The following is a 27,329-nucleotide window of genomic DNA, read 5'->3' on the forward strand; positions in this document are numbered from 1 at the left end:
CTAAAATGTCAACATCTGCTGTTAAAAAATGACAAAATGCAGCTTCTTAAATGGAAAAGTTTAAGCATAAGACTTAAAGATAGCATTTAAAATGTCATTTACTAGACCAAATTAATGGTCTGATTGATAGCTAAGATCATGGAAGAACAAATTCGGAGCTGGTTCCTGTCTAAAGCCGTCATTTTACAAAAGGGGAAATAGAAAGCCAGGGAGGTAAGTAACTTGCCACTGGGGGCACACAAGGGGCAAACCCAAGATGTGAATCCAGTCCCACAATGTCAGCTCTAGCGTCTTTTCTCTGTGGCCCACTGAACTCCAGACACTGAGAGCCCTTGCACAGCCTCAGCCAGAGCACTAAGTAAATAGGATTCTGACAATACCATATACCTGAACTCTAATGATGATCTTATTAGACATCATGTATATGTTATTGTCAGTCATAGACTCAAAGATATGATGCTCACCATCATAAAGGAAATTAATTTTACATAGGAGTTTCTTCCTCTTTGCTTTCTTATGTACCTCCTGAATCTCCACTTTTTACTAAAGAGGAATATAATTCTTATGACCCTAGAGGTTGAAAGAACTATGTCTATTTTTCCCCAGTGGCTTAAGATTCCTATTATTTTTGCTGGGAATTATTTCAAGGAAAAGAATAACTGGAACAAGGTCATTATGCACAAAGACAAACCATTCCCATGCTGCCTTCACTGAATTTCACAGTTCACTAACCTACAGGTATTAAGAGGGCACTTTGAGGGGGAAAAGAATGACTCAAGATAAAACTTTAATACAGTATTAGATTCATAGTTACACTATAAAAATATTTCTTAATTTTAAGTTCTCTAAAAATATAAGTTCACAATTAAACATTCAAAACGATGGAAATTAACTTAAGACATCCAATGGCATAGTTCTAAGGTAATATTTTACTTTACTATTTTTTTAACTTTTTTTACTTTAAAGTAATATTTTACTTTACAGAAAACTGGCAAAAGCCAGGATGTGAGCAAGGCACTGAGGCACTCCGAGACCAAAGCAATGTTCTAGAACTCTTAAGTGAGAAAAAGGCTATGTTCCAGATATATGTGATTACTGAACTTAATGAAGTCAATAGTGAATAAACATTTATAAAGTACCTACTATGTGCCAGGCACTATAATAAGCACTAGGAATACAAATAAGAAAAAGAAAAGCTAGCCCCTTCCCTCAAGGAGCTTATTATAATCTAAGAAGGGAGAGGGGGATGACAATACACAAAAGAAGCTAAAAGCGGGGTGGGAGTGGCATGACACACAATATGGAACCAAAACCAAGCAGAGTAGCTAGCTGCTGAAAAGTTCTGAGCCCTCCATAAAGGGAGGCTTTTGGAAGATTTCTTGCTCTGCCCTCCAGCCCTCCCACAGGCTTCTGCCCTGCATCTGAACAGCTGGTCTCCTATGCCCAGGATGCACTGTCTACTCCCCTCCTTACTCCTGTCTTTCAGAATCCTTTTCCTTTGAGGCTTAGCTTAGGTGACACCTTCTGTGAAACCTCTCATGACTTCCTGCTACATTCCCGACTGTTAGCTCTCTCTATTTCCTAAAACACTCCTAAAAGACTTCATCTGATTTTCTCTTGCTCACTTTACTGTCTATCTTGTACTTACCTAACATGAACATAATTTCCCTTCCTTCCCCCTGTCCTCAAGTGAAGTGAGTATAAGCTCCTTGAAAACAAAGGATTTGGGGTTTTGTCTTTTGTACTCTGTGTACCTACGACAGTGTTTTACACAGAGTAAGCCCTTAATTAATGTTGAATTGAATGATCTACCCAGAACGATTACGGAAATTCAAAGTACTACACTTGCCTACATAGAGCACAAACACTCTCAGCACAATATTGAGCAGGGCAACCCTGAATTTGGATCTGTATTATCTGAACTCTGAAAATTGAGGGAAAAGAGATGAGCCTTATCAAGATCAACTGCAAATTAAGTTCAAGTGCTACAAGATATGCTTAGACTTCAATTTCCTGTTTTAGAAGTAGAGCCTGTTGTTTTTTAGTCATGTCCAACTCTTCCTGACCCCATTTAGAATTTTCTTGGCAAAGATACCGAGGCAGTTTGCCATTTCCTTCTCTGGCTCATTTTACAGATGAGGAAACTGAGGCAAACAGGTTAAGTGACTTGCTCAGGGTGACACAGTTAGTACATGTCTGAGACCAGATTTGAACTGAGAAAGAGGGGTCTTCTTGATTCCAGGCCCAGTGTTCTATCCACTGTACCACCTAACTGTGCCACTGAGCAGAGCCTACTTTACTGAGTGAGTGCTTTGGAGGGGTTAGCAAGCAATAGATCTTAATGTCTGATGTCTCACCTCCATTCCAGTCCCATATAAACCAATGCCTATATAGTACATATCTAGTTGACCATTTTTTCACTACCTGACAAAGAGCCGTGTTTCATTAAAAAGGAACCACCATTCTGGTCCCTGAGGTTCAAAGCCTTAGAAAAAGCCTTAAAATTTGTGTGTTTTTTTCCCCTTTGCCCTTCACATTGTCATTCAACAAATGCACTCAATTTTGTAATTTCTTCTTCCATATCCACTGAGATAGTCTAAACATTCATTACCCTGTTGATGGGGTGCTTGGATACTTGTGTTTGGGTACTTGTACTTGGACCCCAATTTCTCCCTAGTCTCAGAAACACCGTCTCTGACAATTTCTCCCCAGCCCAAGGACACTATGCCTAGAAATTACTCATGAGCGGGCCCCAACAAAACCCTCATCTCTCTCCCTGGCGCAGTTACACAAAGCTGGGTGAGAGAGTGCTGGGCTGCCCCCAGGCCTAACATCATGTCTCTGGAAGCCTCTCAATTCCTTAGTAAGCTCCTTTCTTATGAAAAAAACTTTTCCTATTGCTAATCAGGACAGAGAAGAGAGGGGTGTCTTGTCTGGCCCAAGAAATTTTGTCCCTGGCTGGCCCAGGGACTCTCCCTCCTATCAGATTCCCAAGATACATGCCTCTGACATCTCCCTCCCTGTCTAGTATACTCCCTACACTTTCCCATCCATAACACCCAAAGACACCTGGATTTACCTACTCAGTATCTCTGGCATTCCTTTCCCATGCCCTTTTCCATATAAACCCTAGCTCCATCCTCAGTCTCTTACAGGTTCCTTAAGAATCCTTGCCCGCTGAAAAGTATAACAATAAACTTTTTGCCAACTTGACTTAAATAATGCTTTTGAGTCTGTGAATTCATTCTAGATGACCCTGTCCTGTACTCCAGTCCTTGAGGGGTCTCAACCTCTCACACCACAACACTGTGACTGCATGTATACTCAGAATCTTAGAAAATTCCTTAAGAGTTGGGAAGGATCTCAGAAGCCTTCTATTTATTCCAACTGACAAAGGAGTAAGAATTCTCCCTATGCCATCCCCAACAAGTAGTCACACTGCCTTTGCCTGAAGAGCTCTTGAAGGAAGGGAGCCCAGTACCAGATACGTTGTGGGATCTATTTAAAATCTCAATTCAATTTGTTAAGTAAGCATCTATGGAGGCAAGAGAGCAGATACAATGGAAAACAGCACCTGTGCCCAAGAAGCTTTCACTTTATGAGGGGGGATAGAACACTAACAAATAAGTAAACATAAGATAATTTAAGGCTGAAAAGAGCACCAACAACTGGGAGGATTCAGAACCCAGGAGACACCTGAGTTATGCCTTGAAGGAGACTAAGGATTCTACGTCAAGACTGAACTCACTTCTATAATATCTCCCTGATGCTCCCAATTCCACAACCCAGGGCCAAGCTGAGTAAGTCTGATACCCTTTCTACACAACTGTCTTTCAAATATTTTAAAACTGCTGCTACACCTCTTCCCTCACTCCACAAAAAGTCTTCTTTGGACTACACATCCCCAGCTCCTTCCAATGCGCGTCAAAGCCCTTCCCCTTCCAGTAATCTTCTTCTGGACCCTTCAAGTGACAAACACGAATGAATATCTAGCCTACAAAGACAAACCCCTGACTCTCCCTTTCTGACCTCCATTCTGAGGCCACCCCAGGCAAACACATGTACATGTCCTGGTCTGACGCTGCCACCTGGTGGCCAGTACTGGGCTCTGTCTGACCCAAAGTCTCCCGTCACTGTCTTTAGATTTTTTCTCACTTTAGTGGATTTTCCTGATCATAATTTAAATGAATTCCATTTCAAGAAACCTATTTTAAAATGCAGAAACCCCCTTTCGGCTCCCTTTGTCTCTTTTTCCAACTATCCACCAGTTATCTAATGGGAAAAAATTCTCCCCCTTTAAATCTTTTTGTAAGCTAAAAAATTACTATAATCAGTTGATAAGAATAACAACAATCAATGCTAAGGGGTCATACTTAAAGAAAAGGAATGTCATAAGTTTTAAAACAAAATTTAGTAGGCAGTGTAGTACAAAGGGGGCTTGAAGTCAGGAAGAAAGACCTGGGTTCTCTTCCCTTTGTAGGGTTCTCCCATCTCATTAAGTATGGACCTCCTTCCAGGATTCAGTCCTGGATCCCCTTTCTCTTTTCTCTCTCTCTACTATCTAAAGGATTCTCATCAACACCAACAGGTTCAGTTGCCCCCTCTATTCAGGTGACCCAAATCTACTCCTAATTTCTCTACTGAACTCCATCCCCATGTAACCAAGTACCTACCGGATATCTCTACTGGACGTCCTACAGACAGCTTGAACTAAACGTGCTGAGAATGAAATTTAATATATTTCCCCCACAACCAATCTCTGCTTTCAAATTTCCCCATTTCAATTGAGGACACCTATACCCTACCAGTCAACCAGAACGACTCATCCCTCATCTTCAACCCATAAATCCAATCAGCTGATAAATCTTGTGAATTCTACTTCTACAATATCCTTCAGACACTTGCCTTTCTCTTCAGTCACATGGCCTCCACCTTGTTATGGCACTCATCTCCTCTCACGTGGACTATTGTAAAAGCCTCCTAATCAATCCTGCTCTTGAACAAACCATCTTCCAAAAAGCTGTGAAACTGTTATTCCTAAAACACAGCTCTTTTTAGTATGCCATCACTCCACTTAAAACTCTTCAATGTTTTTGTTTTCGTTTTTTCATCTATGGTAGAGTACAAAAATCACAGGCTAGAATTTTAAAGCATCCCACAATCTCATTCCCACTGACCTTCCTAGGGTCATTTATTATTCTTTTTCACGAACTCTGTTCCAGTCAAACTGGCCTACCAGCCAATCCTCCTGTACAAAAGCCCACCTCCTCCCCGAGTCTCTACCCTTGTCTGGAATGGAGTTTTCCATCACCTCTGCTTTGTGGAATTGCTGGCTTCCTTCAAAGCCCAGCTCAGGTGCCACTACCTAGAGGACAACCTCTCCTGATCCCTCCACCCCCTACCAATTATTAGTACTCTCTCCCTCTTGAAATTACATATAACTCTGCATATAATTTGTGGGCTTTCTATCTACCCAGTAAAATGTAAGCTACCTGGTAGCAGGAACTGTTTCATTTTCATCTTTGTATTTTCCCATCCCCAGAGCCTCTATTTATCAAATGTAACCTTTTCAGCCTTACTTCCAAAGTCTTCATCAACCAGCTTCTCCCCTCCTCAATCTCTGGCATCCCTCAAAGCCCACCAAACATTAACTTATAGACCTTTGTAATCACTATTTCCCAAAAGAGCCCCTGGCATTGGCATTTACTTGCTTGTCCTGAATGTGCTATATCCATTTTTATGTCTTTGTTCACATTCTCTCTACCTGTAAAATCCACCAATCTCTAGCCACTATTTCCTACAAAGTCAGAGCTCAGAAAGTATCTCCTCCAAGAATACTCCCTTCCTACGTCTGTATTTAGGTACAAAACTTCTTCCCAGGTCACCCAGGCCTGTTATGCAGCTCTGTAACTGCTTTCCAGTTAATGATGTGCACGTTTCCTTCCCTCCTAAACGTAAGCTTTGTCTTCTGTATGCCCCTCTACCACAGAACCTATACAGTAGTGTCCTCAGAAAAGGCCTTCAATAAATGCCTGCTGAAGGAAAGAATGAAACCATATCATTTGCAAGTCTACTGATTTTCATTGCATTGAATTATAGTGTTTTGGCTCTTTACTACTGCTCCAAAAACCTTCATAGATATCTACTTTCCTTTCCTTTCCTTGATTTCTACCAATCACTTCACATAACGGTACATTTGCTTTAGTCTCTGCACACTTCCCTACCACAACCCCCACCTACCCCCTCCCCACAAAAGAGAAGTCAGATTGATAATAATTGGATGGTCTCTCATCCAAGTTTATCCTCCAGCAACTGCCTGTCAGTAGCTATCTAAACACAGATAAACGGTGGGATAGAAAGGGCAACTGATTTGGAGTCAGAAATCTTGGGTTCAACTGTCAGCTCGACTACTTATTAGCCATGTAACTAAGCCAACTAACTTCTCTTGAATCTCAGTTTTCTCAAGTGCAAAATAGGGATAAAGATAATAATGATAATGTATCATTTATCTCAAAGGGCTTTTTTGAGGATCAAAGATGAATAACCACAAACTAACATACAAATGCAAGTTATTATTATGTGAAAATATAAAATACAAACTATAAGGAAAATATTTAGTGGAAATGTGAATTTAGAGTAAAGAATGGGGGATTCAGTAGATGGTGGTACCTCAACAATAACATGGAAGTCAGGAAGAGAGAGTTCAGGAGGGAAAGAAGTTCCATTTGGATGTCTCCGGGATATCAAGTTCAGGGGATTTAATAACACGCAGCCAGAGAGGTCAGGGCTGGAGAAGTGTATTTGAGAATCATTAGCATAAAGATGGTAACTGAGTCTATGAGAGCTGATGAGATAACCTAGCAAAATAGTATAGAAAAGAGGCCCCAGGAGAGAGCCCTGGGTGAGTGTGATCTGCATGAAGATCCAGCAAAAGAGACTGAGGAAGGTCTGTCAGACAGGTAGAAAGAAAATCAACATAAAGCAGTTACAAAAATCTAGAGAGAAAAGAATATCAAGGAGAAGATGGCGACTGACAATGTCAAAGGCTGCAAAGAAGGCAAAGGGATAGGAAGAAGCTTTTATATAGCACCTACTATGTGTCAGACACTGTGCTAAGAACTTTTAGAAATATTTCATTTGACCCTCACAATAACCTCAGAGGTGGGTGCTATCATCATCCTCACTTTACAATTAAGGAAACAGAGGTAATCAGTGGTTAAGTAATTTGCTCAATGTCACATGGCTAATAAATGGGCACATTTGAGCTCAGGTCTTCCTGATACCAGGTCCACTTGTTCAATCAAAAGATATGGGATGATGGCTAACAGGAACTGATGGATGGATGGATGAATCAAGTGAAGTTTTTAAGGATGGGGAAGACATGACCATTTTTTTGTAGGCAACAGGGAAATACAAAGACGAAATCAAAGCAATTATAAGGAGTTACTTTGCCCATTTATATGCCAATATATAATAACATATATTAAATTTAACAATTTAAGTGAAATGGAAGAATATTTATAAAAACATAAACGGTCTAGATTAGCAGAAGAGGAAACAATATCTAAATACATCTATTTGAGAAAAAGAAATTGAACAGGCCACAAATGAGCTTCCTAAGAAAAAAGCAACAGGTTACCACATCACACTTATCAGATTGGCTAACATGACAAAACAGAACAATGATAAATGTTGGAGAAGATGTGGGAAAATTGGAACATTAACGCATTGTTGGTGGAGTTGTGAACTGATCCAACCATTCCTGAGAGCAATTTGGAACTATGCCCAAAGGGCTATAAGACTATGCATACCCTTTGACCCAGCAATACCACTTCTAGGTCTGTATCTCAAAGAGATAATAAAAATAGGAAAAGGACCCACGTGTACAAAAATATTTACAGCAGCTCTTTGTGTGGGGGCAAAGAATTAGAAATTGAGGGGATGCCCATCAATTGGGGAATGGCTGAACGAGTTGTGGTATATGAATGTAATGGAATATTATTGTACTATAAGAAATGATGAGCAGGCTGACTTCAGAAAACCTGGAAAGACTTATATGAACTGATGCTGAGTGAAATGAGCAGAACTAGGAGAACACTGTACACAGTTAACAGCAACACTGTGTGATGGCTGACTTTAACAGACTTAGCTCTTGTCAGCAATGCAAGGATCTAAGACAACTCCAAAAGACTCACGATGGAAAACCATATCCAGAGAAAGAATGTTGGAGTTGGAATGCAGATAGAAGCATACTATTTGCTTTCCTTTTCTTTTGTTGTTTTGTTTTGTTTCTTCTTTCTCGTGGTTCCTCCTATTAGTTCTAATTCTTTCTTACATCAGGACTAATGTGAAAAATATGTTTAATTATGAATGTATAAGTAGAGCCTACATCAGAATGCACACTGTTTTGGGGAGGGGGGAGAAAAGGGAGGGGGAGAAAATTTAAAACTCAAAATCTTACTGAAGTGAATGTTGAAAACTAAAAATAAATTAATTACAAAAAAAGAAAGAAAAGAAAAAAGGACCAGGACCAGACAGATTTACAAGCGAATTCTATCAAACATTTAAAGACCAACTAATTCCAATATTAAATAAGTTATTTGGAATAACAGGTAACAAAGGAATCCTAATAACCTCTTTTTATGAAACAGATGTGACATTGATACCCAAGAGTAAAAGCAGAGAAAAAATTATAGACCAATTTCATTAATGAATATCGATGCAAAAATCCTTCAGATTATACACTGTGACCAAGTGGGATTTATCCCAGAAATGCAGGGATGGTTTAACATGAAAAAAATAATAAAACTGATTTTATCAACAATAAAAGTAACAAAAATCATATAATGCTATCAATAGGAGCAGAAAAAAGCTTTTTCATTTCTATTAAAAACAATTGAAAATATAGCTAAAAATGTATTTTTCCTTAAATTGGTAAGAAGCATTTACCTAAAATCATCAGTAAGTGTTATTTGTAATAGGGATAAGTTAGAAGCCTTCCCAGTAAGATCAGGTCCAAAACAAGGATGTCCACTGTCACCAATATTATTCAACATTGTACTGAAAATCCTAGCAACAACAATAAGAGAAAAAAAAGAAATCAAAGGAATCAGAATGGACAAAAATGTAATAAAACTGTCTCTTTTTGTAGATGATAGGATGACATACTCAGAAAACTCTAAAGACTTAACTAAAAAGCTAATTGAAACAGTAATTTTAGCAAAGTAACAGGATATAAAGTAAACTCATCAGTAAAATCATCAGCTTTCTTATGTATCATCAATAAAACCCTACAAGAAGCATAGTAAGAGATACCTTATTTAAAATAACTCCAGACAATAGAAAATACCTGGGGGTACACCTGCCAAAACAAACCCATGAAATATATAAACAAAAATTTTAAAACTGTTTACACAAATAAATTCAGCTTTAAATAATTAGAGATATGGGTAGGCATGGCCAATATAATAAAAATTATAATTTTACTTAAATTAATCTATATATTCGATGCCATCCCAATTAAATTACCAAAAAAAATTATTTTACTGAATTAGAAAAAATAACAAAATTCATTTTGAAGAACAAAAGGTCAAGAATATCAAAGGAACTAATTTAAAAATGTAAAGGAAGGAGATTTAGCAGTACCAGATCTTCAACTATATTATAATGTAGGTTTTATACAAATAAAACCAATGTAGCTAAGATTAGAAGAAAAGCAAAACATTGTGAAAAAAATTTATACACAGTTTTTCAGATAAAGGTCTCATATCTCAAATATATAAAGAACTTTGTCAAATCTATGAGAATACGAGTCATTCCCCAATTGATAAATGGTCAAAGGATATGAACAGGAAGTTTTCCAATGAAGAAATCAAAATAAATTATAATCATATAAAAATGCTCTAAATCATTACTGATTAGAGAAATGCAAATTAAAACAACCTTGAGATAGATTAGGTAAAATGAAGGGATGTGGAAAAATTAGGTCACTAATTCGCTATATGTGGAACTGTGAAAAAATACAACCATTTTGAAGAACAACTTGGAATTATGCCCAAAGAGTTATAAAACTGCCTATAACCTTTAACCCAGCAATACCACCATTAAGTTTGTTTCCCAAGATGATTAGAGAAAAAAGAAAAGAACCAATATGTTCTAAAACATTTATAGCAGCTCTCAGTGGTAGCGAAGAATTGGAAATTCGAAAAATGTCTGTCAACTGAGGGAACAGCTTAACAAGCTATGTTATATGATCGAAATGGAAATACTACTGTGCTATAAGAAATGATGATTCTAGAAAATTTTTTTAGAAAAACATGGAAAGACTTGCATGAAATAATGAAGAGCAAAACAAGCAGAACCATGAGAATGTTGCATATGGTAACAGCAATATTTTTTTAAGAACAACTCTGAGTAACCAAGTTAATTTTAACTATTATAAATACCCAAATTAAATACAGAGGACCTATGAAGGAAGATGCTATCTGCATCCAGAGAAAGAACTGGTAAATAAAAGTATGTATAGTATGGCTTTACCTATTTATACATATTTGTATCTAATAATAGCCATGGGGTAGGGGGAGACAAAAAAAAAAAAGAAAGCTACATGATAACTTTATTATATATTTAAAAGGAAAAGCAAGTTGTACGTGACAGATTTGCAGCTTCATGTGCGAGCCTCTTTTTTCTATCAAACTTTGTTATGAATTTAAGAATAAATATAGAGAAAACAAAAAGAATTATTCAATTACCTGAACACCACGGCCAAAAAGAGAGTCTAGATATAATTTTTTAAGAAACCTTAAAACCTCCCAGATCTTCTAGAACCAGAGGGCAAAGTAGAAAAAGAAAGAATCCATTGCTCACTTCCTGAAAGAAACTCCAAAATGATAGCTCCTAGGAACAGTGCAGCCAAAATCCAGAGCTTCCAAGTCAAAGGAAAAAAATACCATAGTTAGCCAAAAAGGAAAAAAGAAAATTCAATTACTACAGAGCCACAGACAAGATCATACCTGATTTATCGGCCACATCTGTAAAGGAGTGGAGAACTTGGAATATGATTTTCCAGAAAGCAAAAAGACCAAGGCTTAACAACCAAGAATGATTTACCCAGCAAAACTGTATAATCCTAAAGGAGGAAAATCAACCATTATTAAAATAAAGGACTTCCAAGTATTCCCAATGAAAAGACCAGAGTTTTGCAGAAGTCAAAAGAAGCATAAAAAGGTAAAGGTGAGCAGGCCATGCTAAAGGAATAACTAAAGACAAACTACATACTAAGATGGGGAGATGATTCATGTGTCCCCTCAGATGGCTACCATCTTTCAGGGGCCATGGAGAGCATCTGATTAGACAGAAGACCCAGAAGTTGCAGAACAAGTTGGGATCTGCCTACACCAAAGGAATATCGGGACTGAACTAAAAAACACAGGAAAAAAAACACTCCTGAGTTGTCTTCTCATCTGTGAATTCACAAACTGTAGATTCTCCAAGTCTCAGTTATCCTTCCAAGTGCAACTCAAATCTCGCCCTCTCTGTGAAGCCCACCTCCCTAGAGAGAGGTTTACCATCCTCTGCCCTCTGGGACCAGCGATTAATCCTTCAATTAATCTGAGTTCTGCTTCCTTTAAGGCTTTTGTTTACATTATTAATGTCAAAGTGCATGCATCTGTTCATTAAGTGCTACGCTAAAGGCACTAAGCTTAACTGATAGGGGGAACAGAGAAAGGCAAAAATACGGGCATTGCCCTCAAGGAATGTCCACACTAATAGGAAGACAATATTTCAGTGACTAGACCTACATAAGATACAGACAGAGTAAGTGAAAGGCAATCTCACATTTCTCTGAAGTCCTCAAATGTGTCCTTTTATACAGAACAGTAATATTTCCGAACATTAATACATTATCATTTATTTTAACCATTCTCCAAGCAGTGAGTTCTTGTTGTTCAGTCATTTCAGTCATGTCCAGTTCTTTATGACTCCATTTGGGGTTTTCTTGGCAGAGATACTGGAGTGGTTTGTCATTTCCTTCTCCAGCTCATTTTACAGATGAGCAAACTGAGGCAAACTGGGTTAAGCAACTTGCTCAAGGTCACACAGCTAGTAAGCGTCTGACACCAGATTTGAACTCAGGTCTTCCTAACTCTAGGCCCAGCACTCTATCTGCTATGCCACCTAGCTGCCCCCAAATCAATGGGTAGTCACTGTGTTTATAGATTTCCAGTTTTTGCAATAGTTTTTTTTTTAATCAAATACAGAGTTCTTTCCTACATAATTTGTTTTCAGGTTTGTCAAACACCGAGTTCCATTATTTCTGATGTTCTCTAATCTGTTCCATTAATCTACTTCTCTATTTTTAACCAATACCAAATGGTTTTGATGATTACTGCTTTATAACTTGAGGTCTTGACATAAGCTGTTTTACAGAATAACTGAGTTATATACAGGGTTTTTTTTTTTATCATTTATAATGATGATTCAGAGAATGTGATTCAGCCCTTAGAGTATCCAAGTCCATGCTATAATGGGAATCTACTGAATTCAGCGTTAAAATGTACTTTTAAAAGTTTTCTACTTCTAAGTTGAATATAAGATTATATATTACACAATGTGGAAAACACATACAATGTATATTGTTACGCAAAAACACATTTCATTTTGTTATTATTCTACGGCAGCTGTTTTAGCTGGAAGATTAGCCCACAACTTCACAGAAGCTGGATCTCGGTAGGTAAGAGGTAGTAATAGACACATAAAAAAGAATATCTGGAAACCTTTTCTTAAATGTACAAAAAGCAAAACAAAAAAAGTACAGAAAGGGATGTTAACAAATGGAACCATTCTGTTAACAGCTTGCTCAATTTACTGCATATGTCTTAAAAAACAAGTAATGTAGTAAGAGTTAATTTTCTCATACAAGTCTTTCTTATTCTTTGCATACTAAAACGTCTGGGGATGACTAAGCTCACAATTAAAAACAAAATGTTTTTAAAAACAACAACAATCTAGTTTCATGCCAGGCTAAACTCTTCCTACCACAAATCACTCTACAGCATTTTTAAAATCTCAATAATCCAAAAAGCATGTGTGATACATGAAACCTAGATATAAATTTTAAAATCCAGGACACTAGGAGAATGAACCAGGAAACACTTTCATGCTTTTTTTTTTAATACATTTTAACTCTTTTAAGAGCTAATAATAATGACTTTTGAATGGGATGTCCCAGTGAAGACTTCTCAATGTAACTAAGGTAATGAGTTCAGAAGGTAGGATAGGGTTAAGAATAGATTTCTGTGAGTAATTTTTTTAGTGACATATATCAGTAGTTAAAATTTGTCTAGTGGTTAAGTCTTAACTTACTTTTTAATCTTATTCAAATACATCTTTGCCCCTAAAGGAATCTGGCTCCAGAAAACCCTTAAAAGGTTCCTTATCTACTCCCGTTATCTCCCTTTGACAGGATCTTACTCAGATGTCTTCCAGTTCCCAGCATTGTTTGTTCAATCCCTAAAACCTTCCAAAACAATTGTAAATTAGAGTCTGGTGTGTGAGATTGGGAGTCGAATTAATGGACAGTTGGGGGAGGGAGGGGGGAATTGAGTCTTCAGGGTTATATAAAATGCTTTCTACCTCTTCCGGCTGTCTCCTCGTGTGAGGACACCCAAATATCAAGATTTGAAATAATAATAATAATTATAGCTATAATAAATTAACTTTCTGTTTCTCCTTGGACACCTCTGTGTTTTGTTTTATTTTTAATTTGAGCGGCATCCCACACACTTTGGAGGAAAGCTAAGAAAGCAGAAATACACTTTTTTTCCATTAATGTAGGAAAGTTGTACTTTACAAAAAAAATACAAATTTTCATTTATTCCAATAGTTCCACATCATTAATGTAGATAGCTATAAGTGACAACTTGCAAGTTAATATTTTTGTTGCATAAATGCAACTCTTCAACATTAGTGAGAAAAATTTCTATTCTTTCCTTTTCTCCAAAGTTGTTAATTAATGTTGACTAGTAAAGACATTATAAAATGTATAAGAGATAATAAAATGTATAAAAAGTTATCATGAAAGCATTGTCAGGTTCATGATATTTGTGTGATCACACAGATCTCTATCTAATCACCAGCAAACTTCCCCTTTTTCAGTCATAGTGGCAGGGAAGGGGGAGAAAAGGGAGTTAAGAATCATAGTTTTTAGACCACCTATAAACAGTAACAGCTTCTGACACCCTTAAATTGAAGCCCCTGTCCATTGATCAAGTGGACATTTGACTCATCAAGCTAACTCGATCTTGACAGTCTTTCTATAAAAGAAACCAGCAAATAAAAGAACTGGTAGAGCTGGTTTCATCAAGAATCCACAAGTTAACAAGAAGCATTCCACTTGACACTTACTAGCTGTGTGACCCTGGGTAAGTCACTTAACCTCAACTGCCTCACCAAAAAGCCAAAAAAAAAAAATTCAATGGGGGCGGCTAGGTGGCGCCAGTGGACAGAGCACAGGCCCCAGAGTGAGGAGGATCTGAGTTCAAATAAGGCCTCAGACACATAATACTTCCTACTGTGTGACTGGGCAAGTCACTTAACCTCTACTGCCCCACTAAAAATAAATAAATTTAAGAAGCATCCCCTATGACATTGGTCATTTTCTAGTGTAATGCTCAAAATTATCTGCATAAAGGACACTACAAAAATAACTGAAGCTTATGCAACAGTATCTACTGCAGAAGACAAAAAGGTAGAGTTCTACATGCAACTTAGGACCTTCTAAATTAAATAAAAATATATTTTGATAAATATCGGTTTCAAAGCAATGGTGGAAATATGCAAGGATGCAAAAAAAAAAGTTGGAAAATATGGTTAAGGAGTAAGGAGGGAGCTCAGGAGGCAAGAAGGTCTCACTATTCTTCAATTCATTCTTCAATTCAATGGATCTGAAGAGCCATTAAGGGATTACAGATTGGAAAAAAAAACACCTCGAGGTGCTAAACACTGCAAGCACCAAGTAACATCATGAAATATGTAAGCGATTATATGTTAACAGGCAGGAAACAAGTTGTTAAGGATGTGGAAGTCATTTCTAAACTAGCTGTCTACAGCCACACCATCGACTCTGCAAAGCAAAGATCAAAATAAAAATAAAAGAGAATAAGATATGTTGTACAATTAAATCAACTTCAACGTGACCTATTTAGATAAGTTATTACCATTGAAAAATGTGAAATGGATGGAGGAAAGCACATTGATGCAAATTTAATAGGTTAAACTTCTGGGCAAAATTATATAAATCACCTACCATAACAAGATGACTGAAAGGGCCTAAAAACTCGCTTTAGGAAATACTATACTTCCCTGGCAGAGAGGTATGACAACCACAGACAACCAGCTCAGATATAAATGTACTTGTAAAATCTCACAGAGAAAGATAATAAAAGTTATGAGTTGCACTATCTTAGAGGACAGCAAGAAGCAATGGAAATGGAAGGAAAAGCAAGTTGAAAAAAAAAAAAAAGAAAAAGAATGGCAAGAGATTCAATTAAGTGAAGCCAACACAGAGACATCCAGGATGGAAATGGAAGGAAGACAGCAGAGAGATGAAAAAGAGAAAAGACTTTAAGAACAAAACTACTTCACTATTAGGAACAGTGGGGCTACCATACTTGCCAGTTGAAATATCACAGTCCAAGACCATGCTTACAAAGAAATGAGATAAATGGTTCTGAAGAGAGCAAAGAAGGGAAATGAGTTCTCTTCCTGCCCTTACCCAAAATTACTTAGTATTTACATTGTACAGCTTTTCTGTATACTTCTCTATGTCCATGCTACTGCCCTGCTCCGCCCCCAATGGAAGTTTCTACAGCAAAGGACTGTTTTGTTTCTGCCTATGTAATGCCCAGGGCCTACCAGGTCATTCTCAACAATGCCTCGCCCAAATCTTCTCTCTGGACCAAAGGCGTGATTGCAATCAGCACAGGAAACACCAGATGAAGAAACTCCTTCTAACATTGCACATATTTTGTTATTGTAAGCAACTCAGTCTTTGAAGTTGTACAGAGCCCTGAGAGGATAAATGACTCAGGCACCATGACAAAGCTGGGGTGTACCAGAGAAGAGAATGTACCCCAAAATGTCCTGACTCAGGCAGGTCCTCTACCCACTCTACAACATTGCCTCTCCTGCCCTGCACATAGCAAGTGCTTAATATTAACAAGTATTAATACATAATATTGAATAAATCCTTGTTCAGTTGATTTGAATTGTCATCTTATACATGTAACAGAAATGTATTATAGCTTCCACAAAGTTTCCTAAGAAGCTAAGAGAAAACCTCTTCGGATAGGCACCTAACCTGCTAATTCTAAGATTATGAGTACACAATCAATTTGAAATTCTCAGAAGTGGTCCAGCCATTTGCTCATTTCCCAGGTCTTATAAAATACCTCAGAAACTAATCTTGCCATTTGGTTTTTAAAGCAGTTTTAGAGAATAGTAACATGGAAATTTAAGCATAGCTTAGGTCAAATACAGTCTTTCTTCTAAAATAAAGACTTCTAATCTCAAAACCACTGCCTCCAAATTACCTGATCTCCTGTTGAAGGTTTAGTAACTACAAGAATTAAAGTACTCTGCAATTTGCACTACTAGTTTTTAATCACTAATAACTGTGGGTCATCTTTCAGCAGCTAAATGTTCCCTCTCATCATAAAGAGTACCCTCAAAAATAAAAATGGTGAGACGCTTTCTCTAATTCCACATGATCATATTTCCAATCAGTTACCAAATAGTATGGCTTCTACCTCACCTCTCTCTTTCTCTCTACTCCCACAGCCCCTGTCCCAGTACAAGTCCTCATCTCCTCACGCCTGGGCTTTGGCCTCCTTACTGCACGTCTCTCTCCACTGCACCCACACGCCTGTTCCTGAGGTACAGATGGGATCATATCACACGCCCCCACACCCTGCACACAGGAGGCTCCTGATCACCTCCAGGATCAAGCATCAAGTCCTCTGTTTGACTTCTCCCCACATTCTGCAATCAGCGACACTGCCCTCCCCCTCCTTCCTGTTCCTCACACACAAACCACTCCCTATCCCACATCCAGGCCTTTGAATAAGCCGTCCCCCTCCACACTGCTGCTTCTTGTCATCCCTGGTTTCCCTCAAGACTCTGCTGAAACACTACCTTCCTCTCACCTCGAAGAAGGTGATGTTCCAGTGACTCTACAGGCACCTATTTATTTGCAAGCTGTCTTCCCATCAGAATGAGTTCCTTGAGGGGCAGCTAGGTGGCGCAGTGGATAGAGCACCAGCCCTGGATTCAGGAGGTCCGGAGTTCAAATCCAACCTCAGACACATAACACTTACTAGCTGTGTGACCCTGGGCAAGTCACTTAACCCCACTGCCTAGCCCCTCCCCCCCAAAAAAGGAAAAAAAATATAATGAGTTCCTTGAGGGCAGGGATGTTTTTGCCTTTCTTTGTATCCCCAGTATCTGGCACAGTGCCTGATACATAGTAAACTCTTTAAAAATGCTTGTTGACTGATCAAATTTTATATCAGAATTCATCTTCTTTCACATAAATCAAGGGTAAGCCAACAGGAGTTGCTAATAACTTCCAGCACTATCCATCTAGTGTGAAGAATTTGGATGTGGCAAAAGCCTTATTCAAAAATAATGAATTAAGAAATAGTCATTTTCCTCACTTGCTTCTCTTCAATCCCTAGAGCATAGGTCATATTGAAAATTATACAGAAGCAGACACCCCTAGACTTGTGCTGTATCCATTACATAAATGCAACTTCTTCCTTAACTCAGAATCATCACCCTATAGCTACTTGGCTACTGAAGACAAAACCTGTCAAATGTAGATGACATAGGTACAGCGTGGCTGGTAAAACAAAAGCCACTTACCCATAGGTGCATTCGAGAGGACAGACAATCCAGAACACAGAAAAGTCCTGTTCACACTGTGCACTGATTGTATGGACCCAACAACAACAAAACCCCTGCTGCTCCTACACTGCACAAGTGATTTTAGTAAATAAAAAGGGGGCATCTGCCATTAACAGTTTTGAACTAGAACTCAAGTTTCATAATTACGAACAAATCAGTCAAACAATACACAATGTAAGAACAGAAACCTGAAACTCAGTCCACATCCAAGCAAAAACATATTCCACCAGTTTATAAGATGACAAAGAAATCTCTCCCCCCAAGAAACCAATCAACAAAAGGAACAACAGCAAAGCAAGGCTAACTTACCCGCTCTGCAGTTATCTCCTCCCCAGGAAGATACGCCGCACATGCTATCTCCACTGCAGCTGAGCTGGTGGGAGAATCAGTAGTAGAAGACGACCGGGGTCGGCCCTGCTGCACCACAACTGCGATGTCTTGGCCAGATTTCCGGTTGATCTGAGGGCTGCCCTTTGGGGCATCCGGCTTGCCTCGCCTGCTGTGCAAGCTCGTGCCTCTCTTCATCTTAGGGGGCACTCGAATCTGCTGCAGTACTCGATTCAAAGCTGTGGGGTGGGTGGAGACACCATCAATATCAGCACAGGAGCTCTGGCTTTCCAGATCCATCTCAGGCTCCGGATCAGCCTGGACTTGTTGCACATCCTGAGGAGACACTGAAGACCTCCTGCGCTGGTGCTGGAAGAGGTGCTTCAAGCCTTGGCCAATCACATTAATGTTCTCCAAAGCATTGTGGGTCATTTTAGACAATTTCTGCTCTGCTTCGGGAGGCTTTCTGGACTCTGGATCTTGGGGTTTGCCTCCAGGATCTGGGTCATCATATAACTGTTCACTGCCAGAAGGCTCCATCAGCACACTCTGACTAGGTGTATTTGCAAACTCATAAATACAGATGTTGCCTCTCTTTAAATTGTTTTTTGTTTAATACACATCAATACTGTCAACCAATTAGGTGGGCAACTGCTTCAACTGTGCCTACACATGCAGCTGTGTGACGGAGATCTCATGCTTATCTAATATTAAAAAAAAAAAGCTGATATTATAAATCCATGCAAAAAACTACTAGGTTAAATTAAAAAATAGAAAACATGCTACTAGCCAAAATAATGTGCATTATCATCATATTCAGAGATTACATGATCGATTTCCAAATTGCATATGATGAAATTATGAAAGAGGTACCTATTCTCTAGCACAAGAGAGAAAATCCAAAGCAAAAGCAGAGGGAGGAAAAAAATGCAGCATTAAAAGTATCTTTTCTTTTTAATGTGTGGAGAACTAGATACTAGAGGGACCATTTCAAGTGTTTATAGCAGAAGAGTAGCTGACAGAAAAGCTACTTCGTGAAGTCAAACAGATCAGACTATCCACAATGGGGACATACTTAAACAGAGACCTGATCTCTTCCATCATAACTGTAGTCAATTATCAAACATGCCATATACCAGCTGAACAGATCCAAAGGATAATAGAAAATGTCTACTCAGTTACAGCTGTATGTTTTCCAATAAAATCCTGAGGTATTTCATATTAGTATTCATATTCATCAAGGACATTAGTTGACATGTGAAAGCAGATAAAGGAAATAAAAATCTTGCTTGTATCACAAAAGACCTTTTTCTGCACCAGCTTAACTTAATGGTCCAGGCAGCATCAGCCTCCAGAGAAAATAGAGCTTCAATCACCACCAGTTATTAAGAAAGAGGGCTGTGAAAAACCAACCCTTTCCCTGAGACTGGTGTCATGTGTGACAGAAACTACTCCTACATCCACAAAAGACTAAAGGAAAGAAGGTGACAAAGTGAATGGGACTGAGTACAGAAGCATCATAGAGGAAAAGGAACAGTCCACTATCAATCATATACTGATGTTAAAGGCAGAAAGCTGCAACTAAGGAAATGCAAGGTGAGCTAAACTGCCACGAGTTATTGACATTACAAGCAAAAATCAACACACTGTTCAATCTTTGCAGAATGTATTAATTTCCACTGATGGTGGAAATCTATTAACTCAGAACTGCATAAGTAAGTTTTTAGTTTGAGCATGAGGCAGCATTAGCAGGTAAACCAAGTGCCATTAGAAATGCAACACATGTTCAGGTCATTCACTTTAATAATTTTATGGAATATAAAGCTGGAAAGCAAAATATTACATAAATGATTTTTGGAAGTATTTATTTCCATATTTTTTCTGTAATTGTGTTAGACACCTCAAAATTTTAACTTTGGTTTAAAAGACAAAAAGTTTTGCTTTAAGTTCCAATAAGGTGATCTCGCTTATGTTGCTGGGATGCCTGAGTAAATTAGAAATCTAGTATTCATTCCACACTTCAGTATTCCCTGGATGATGTGATACCATGTGTGCAATGGAAATGCAGCCACCTCACCAAAACAACACGTGAGTTACATAGCCCCCCTAACAGTTGTACTGCTGCCAGGCACAGAGGGAAACAAGCCCTAAATGTCAATCTGTAGGAGCTGAGAAATTCCATTCTCCTATTTCCAAACTACTGAAGGGAGAATAAATGTCTCCCTAATTTTCTATCTGTTTTTCCAATGCTATTCCCTCATCAAGTTCTTAGCTACTTTGGTAAAATCAAAGAACTTTTATTTGTCAAGTACAGGCCTTTTAGGGACTCCATGCAGGTTCCAATGCCTACGGGCCAAACATCGTTTTTCTGTTCACTCAAATGCAACAGGGGGAAATGAAAGTGGTATTGTGTATTGCAGGCAACCCTTAATGTCTACTGTGGTTCAGATGTAAAGAGGTATAATTCCTCCACAGTTACCTCCCTGTTATTAACCCAAGGTCCTCCCAATATTGTAGAACACAGCACAGCTACTACATTAATAATAAGTGTGTGTGTGTATGTGAAAAAATATATATATACACGCACAAACACAAATATAATGCCTACTACGTGCCAGACGCTGTGCTAAGTACTTAGAAAATATCTCATTTTATCCTCACAATAACCCGGGGAAATAGGTACTATTATTATTCCCATTTTACACTTGAAGAAACTGAGGCAAGAGGCAGCTAGGTGGCGCAGTGGATAGAACACCGGCCCTGGATTCAGGAGGACCTGAGTTCAAATCTGGCCTCAGACACATAACACTTACTCGCTGTGTGACCCTGGGCAAGTCACTTAACCCCATTTTGAAGGAAGGAAGGAAGGAAGGAAGGAAGGAAGGAAGGAAGGAAGGAAGGAAGGAAGGAAGGAAGGAAGGAAGGAAGGAAGGAAGGAAGGAAGGAAGGAAGAAGGAAGGAAGGAAGGAAGGAAGGAAGGAAGGAAGGAAGGAAGGAAGGAAGGAAGGAAGGAAGGAAGGAAGGAAGGAAGGAAGGAAGGAAACAAGCTACATTGCCCATGCCTTCTCATACATTCTTCCCTCACTGTCATACTTCTTTTGAGACTCTCAGAAGCAGGAGAAACTAGGAAGGCAGAGTTGGTCATGGAGCCAGGAGATAGGAAAAGAAAATATCTCACAATCTCTCCCCAAGACTCTAATCTCACTAAAATATTTCTATATTACTCACTATTTTCATATTTTCCTTAATCTGAGAGTGTGCATGTATATACATTTGTAATCTATCTAATGAGTGAGTATATAAGGGAAAGCCCAGAAAACAATGTGAAAAACTCATGAGGTCAATAACTACCAGCAGCAAAGGACTAAATTTCTATTGAGATTTTCTGGGGCTCCCTATAGGGAGAGAATTTATTAATATAATAATGTGTATCTAGATTCTAGAATTATGCTTACCTTTCCTCTTGAATTTTTTTATCAATAAATAGCTACTGGATTATTTCTACTTGATAAAACACTTTGAGCTGCTTAGAGACATGTGGCTACCTATCTCAATGTAATCCAAGAGGAGCACTTAACTCAAAAGCAGCACTACTTAGTCACTGGGCTACAATAGGTAGGAGGGGAGGAATTTAAAGAAGCAGAGTGAACAGTGTTAAAACAGCAAGATAATCCACATAATTTTCCATCTGAAAAAAAAAATTCTAAAAGATAAAACACTTTGAATTACATAATACAATGCCCTAATTAATGAGGCAGTGTCAAGGCTACCTTAGTAACAAAATGCCTAAGACCCCTGCCCCATACAAAATGTTGTATATTTATTAGTTTAACAAATTGGTTTCTTTGGACAATGATAAAACGACTTTTTCTTAGAGAAAACAGACTTCAACCTTTTTTAAATAATGAGTTCTCAACCTAATTATAGGAATTTTAAAAATTCATTGGTGTATTTATAGTTATTGTCTTCTAGAGGCAAACTAGGGAAGGAAAAAAATTAATTTCATAGCAAAGGCTTGTACTTACTGTCTTTGCTGGTACAACAAAAATCAATTAGCAGAACAGTAATGAATGCCAGGAATTCTGAAGGCAAGATTTTTCACAGCCATGCAAAGCAGCACTGTTCCATAGTTCCTAAGCCTGAAAGAAACTCGGTTGAGCCCTAAAATCTTATGTATTTTAAGGAAAAAAACAACAAAATATTATCTATGACATTATTATAATATTCTCCAAACTTATTGATGTTCAAAGTTATCAGCTGTACTAGTCTTATGATTCAGGGACAGATGGGAAAGAGTGAATAAACATTCAGAAGAAAACTAAATCTTCCTCTAGAGTGACAGAATTTTTAAAAAATTGATGTGACTTTACAAATAAGCAAAAATATTAAGAAAGAGTGAATGTCATCCTCCAAAAATGCCTGAGACAGAACTATTATGTAAGAAATAGTAACTTGATATCTGGGAGGTCAAACTCTAAAAGAATTAAAGAAATAAAGAATTAAAGAATAAATTAAACTAAAGAATTCAAGAAAAGAAAACTTTTTTAGGGCTCCCTGCTTCATCTTTCCAAACTGTCCTGCTACCACTGTTGTACAGAGGTAAGATTTCCCCAAAGTAAATGTATCTGAGGTGAAAAATTCTCAATTTGAGAACACGAGAAAGCCAAGTGTGCTGTTTGGAAAACAGTATAACCCCATGTTTTACAATTGCCTCTGCAGTCAAATGTCAGGTTAACCTTTTCTTTTGAGTATGAAACTTCTAAGCAGACCAATCACTGTTGACTGGAGAAATGAGAGCTACTTTAAGTGCCAGTTTTTTAGTTTAATGCACTAGGCCAATTTCACCAAGAAAAAATTTAAGCAATGTTTAAAATGCATTCATCCACTATAATTCTGCCAAAAACAACTGTATAAGTTAACAACCATTTAGCTCACAGGAAACAAAAATACATTTTAATATGATCAGAAATAAACTCAAAGATGCTAAGTAACAAAATGAACATATTTTTTAAAAATTCTATCAAAGACTGAGTGGAATATTCTACAGAAACCATCCCAAATCACATGCCAATTTTTCTTAAAAAGGACAATTTTTGCTGTTTTGGACAATTTCATCCTCCCAGAAATATAATCAGAGCAACTCCACAGACTGCAAAGAGCTGATACTTGCCTCCATCATTTTTCCTTAAGCATAACCAATGTGCAAGGATCCTCTTAAGACTGGAAGCTGGAAAACAAACAAAGTATTAGGAGGAAGAAAAGTCATAAAAAAAATCAAAGCTGCTTTAAATTAAAAGAAGCAAGCAACCATCACTTAAAAATAAGAGAAGTAAATAAAAGTAATATGGCCTTTTTTTTAAACAGTACAATGTGGAGCTACCAAATGATGCTATGTTAATCCCACTCTTAAATCAAATTGTAATAAAATGCAAAACAAGCACATGAAAAGTCATAAGACTTTATACACCAATATTTTCCTAAATGCCAAACAATTCTGTTTCTGCATTTACTGGTAACAATGTGTGCTATACATGACTATGCAAAATCAGGACTCCAAAGGAGTGAGGTAGCCCTAAAACACAATACACAGGATAGGAGTGATAAGAACACTTTCTGATGGCATTTTTTTTAAATAAACATATTGCTAATGCCACCAAATTCTGTTAGCTGTGACATCTAGGTATTTACCATACTGCTCTGAATACAGGTCACTGCTGATTATAGATCCCACTTTTCCAAAAGAAATGCTACTTAACCTATCTAGTAACTGCAAAGCCAATTCTTCCAAAGCAAAATATAGTATCCCACAATTACCCCTATTAAAATTCATCCCATTAGAAGTAGCCCAATACTCTGGTCTAAAATGAGATCTCATTAAAAAGTAAAAAATACATAAGCTACACTAAAAAAAGAAAAGGAAAGGGGAAAAAAAAACACAATTAAAACTGTAGTTAGATTTTATAAAAGCCAGATCTGGTGAATCATATATTGAGACCGATAAATTATTTTATGAGAAGTTGACTAACATTAGCCTCCTGTGAACAAGAAATCTAAGGGTATGCAATTTCCAAATTTTGCTTAGGATTTACAAATGCTTTGTCCTGCCACTATCACAATCAAAGATTGTGCAGATACTCAAATCTGCCCCTGACAATTGGCTATTTGCAGTCATTGGAATAGAAGAAATTCTTTCAGCATCTGTAGAATATGAGAGTTGGCAGAGATCCCAGAGATATCTCATTTAAGAGATGAGGAAACTGAGGACCCAAAAAGTTAATCAAACAACCCAGCAACATACATTAAGCACCTACTACATGCCAGGAAGCTAAGATCACAAAAAGCCATCCTGGTTTCATCAACAACAGATCATATCAGACTCACGTCTTTTCCTTTTTTTAACAGGGTTTCTAGACTGGTAGATCAAGAAGGTAGTTTAAACAGTTTACCTATTCTTTAGCAAAGAAGCTCATGCAATTCTTCTGGAAAAGGGAGAAGAGCATTCAGAACTGGTTGTATGGCCAGACCTGAAGAATGATCACTAATGGCTCAATGATAACTTAGAAAAGAGATATCTAAAGGATATGATACCTTTATCACATTTACAGATGACATGAAGCTAACATGTTGGATTGGCAAAGTTGATATCCAAAAAAATCTTAGACTGGAATACTGGATAAAATTTATTAAGAAGAAATTAAATAGAGCTAAATTAAAGTCTCACACTTGAGTTTGAAGAAACAAACTTTATGAATAAAAGAAGGGAAAGGTATATATAGCTAGACATCAGTTCATCTAGAAGGTCCTTGAGTATACAGACATAGCAAACTTTCTTGAAGTCATCAGTGCAATATGGAAGCTGATGCGATCTCAGCCTGCACCAGGACAGGCAGAGTGTCTAGGTCTGGGGAAGAGACGGTTTCACTGTACTTTGCCCTGGTCAGAGGATATCTGGAGTACTGCAATGTGTTCTCTTAGCACATCTAGAGCACCCCTAGGAGGGTGACCAGGACAAAGAGGAGCCTCAGAATCCAGATACATGAGGTTCAAAGTCATACTTGCATTTGCTTATCTAAGCACTTGATTTCTGCCCCCAAATAATATAAGTTCTGTGACATGAAGGAATATTTCATTTTTGTCTTTACATGCTCACTGCCAACCAATGCCTGGCACATACTAAGTGCATAATAAATATATGTTTATACACTGAAATGGGGATGCTTAGCTTGAAGAAAATTTTGGGTAGTCATGATAACCTAGTTGTCTTCAAGTGATTCAATGACCTGTTAAATTCAAGAATTAAATTTGTTGGAGGGCAGGTAGGTGGCACAGTGGATATAGCACTGGCCATGGAGTTAGGAGGTCCTGAGTTCAAATCCAATCTCAGACACTTACTAGCTGTGTGACCTGGGGCAAGTCACTTAACCTAGCAAAAAGACAAAAAATAATAATAATAATTAAATTTGTTCTCCTTGACCCCAAGGGAAGAAGGGTTAAGAACAATGAAGGGTTATTATATAGACACTTAAGGCAATTTCAACTTGGCCCCATGATTTCAATTTCAATGAATTTCATATGTGTGGCTCAGAAGATAGCTGCTTTGTATCCTGCCTTGGAAAAAAACTGGTATCTCCTTTACTATATATATTTTTAAAATAGATTTTCTTGGTATATTACTTGTCCACCTGGCATGAAAGAGGCAGACAGGTAGCTAGCTTTGGATTTATGTAGATGACATATTTACTCGGTGACCTTGGCAAGGCACTCCAAGCTCTAGGTGTCCTCCACCCACCCCACCAATTCAGCCTATAAACTATAAAACAGCTACAGGTGTGCATCAGAGGGGGGAGGTTTCCACAGGAGGAAGTTCTCTCCATTGAATAAAATCACAGATGCAGAGGAAAAGTTCAGTGAAACGTAACAGGGATTCTCCTTCCTTCTGTACCCTTATTCCTCACAGCATTTTCCCTGAAGAATATATTAATCAGCCAATCAATGAGCATTTATTAAGGGCTGTTATGTATCAGCACTGAGGATAAAAATACAATGAATCAAATACTCCTCATAAAGAGGATACATTCTAAAGAAGAAAGACAGAGTACACTAAGTATATGCAGAATAAATACCAAAAACCCACAATGTATCTAAATACACAGCAGTTGGGGGTGGGGTGAGCAGGTGGTAGAAAAGTCCGGGAAGAACTTTGGGCAGAAGCTTCATACAGCCTAAAGAAACATGAATCTATGAGGCAGAGAAGTGAATAGGGTGTATTCCAGGCAGGAGGGACCCAGAGATGAGAAATGGAATGTGGGTGTGGTTAGATCACAGAGTGTGAAGAGAAAGTAATATTCAATGAAGATGGAGAAATAAGTTGGAGGAAGATAAACAGCTTTAAAAGGTAAATAGTTTATAGTTTATTCTAGAGGTTACTGGGGGTCACTGGAGTTTACTGAGGAGGAAAGCCACATGATCAGATCTTCAATTCAGGAAAAATCACTTTGGCAGCAGTGAACAGAATGGCTAAAGTGAGGAAAGCCTTGAAGCAGGGGGCTAGAGGATGTTGCAATAATACAGGCAAGAGGTGACAACAAGCTGAACAGAGGAGAGAGCTATGTGAGTAGAGAGGAGGAGCGTGATGAAAAACAGTCATATGTGGCAACTGACTAGATATGTTGGATGACAGAGCACGAGGAGTCAAGTTTAAGGCCATGGTTACGAAGCTAGAAAACTGAAGCTGGGCCGTCTCCAGTCGTCCTGATCTATATCTGGCCACTGGACCCAGATGGCTCTAGAGAAGAAAGTGAGGCTGGTGACCTTGCACAGCCCTCCCTCACTGTAATCCAATTCATTTGTAAGTCATGACATCATCTTCCTGACCCTCTTTGAGAACAAAAGGACAAACCACAACCTGTTAGTAGACGCAGCTGCCCCATGGGAGACCCAACTGGCCAGTTCCAACCGGGCAAGTTAGCTTCTCCTCTCCTCTCTCCACATGGGATAGCATGCCCTTACCTGAGGATGGCTGACCAAAGGAAGGTAAA

At 38.2% G+C, this 27,329-nt stretch overlaps 1 protein-coding gene across 4 annotated transcripts in view; it reads right to left on the minus strand.

Annotated features, from left to right (window-relative positions):
* TMCC1 (transmembrane and coiled-coil domain family 1) overlaps positions 1–27,329 on the minus strand; it is a 284,028-nt gene that overhangs the window by 174,322 nt on the left and 82,377 nt on the right. For 3 of the 4 annotated variants that reach the window (XM_078152219.1, XM_078152218.1, XM_078152217.1), the window contains 2 exons: positions 23,462–23,518; positions 18,274–18,995 (listed from right to left, as the gene is read on the minus strand). In XM_078152219.1, the coding sequence (XP_078008345.1) occupies positions 18,274–18,831 (558 nt within the window). In that variant the 5' untranslated portion in view covers positions 18,832–18,995; positions 23,462–23,518. Of the gene's footprint in view, positions 1–18,273; positions 18,996–22,316; positions 22,424–23,461; positions 23,519–27,329 lie in introns of those variants that run through there. The other variant, XM_020981109.2, reaches the window with a different exon arrangement.

The sequence above is a fragment of the Phascolarctos cinereus genome, unplaced genomic scaffold (assembly GCF_003287225.1).
Source record: "Phascolarctos cinereus isolate Bilbo 61053 unplaced genomic scaffold, phaCin_HiC Scaffold_4;HRSCAF=312, whole genome shotgun sequence".
Classification (NCBI taxonomy): domain Eukaryota; kingdom Metazoa; phylum Chordata; class Mammalia; order Diprotodontia; family Phascolarctidae; genus Phascolarctos; species Phascolarctos cinereus.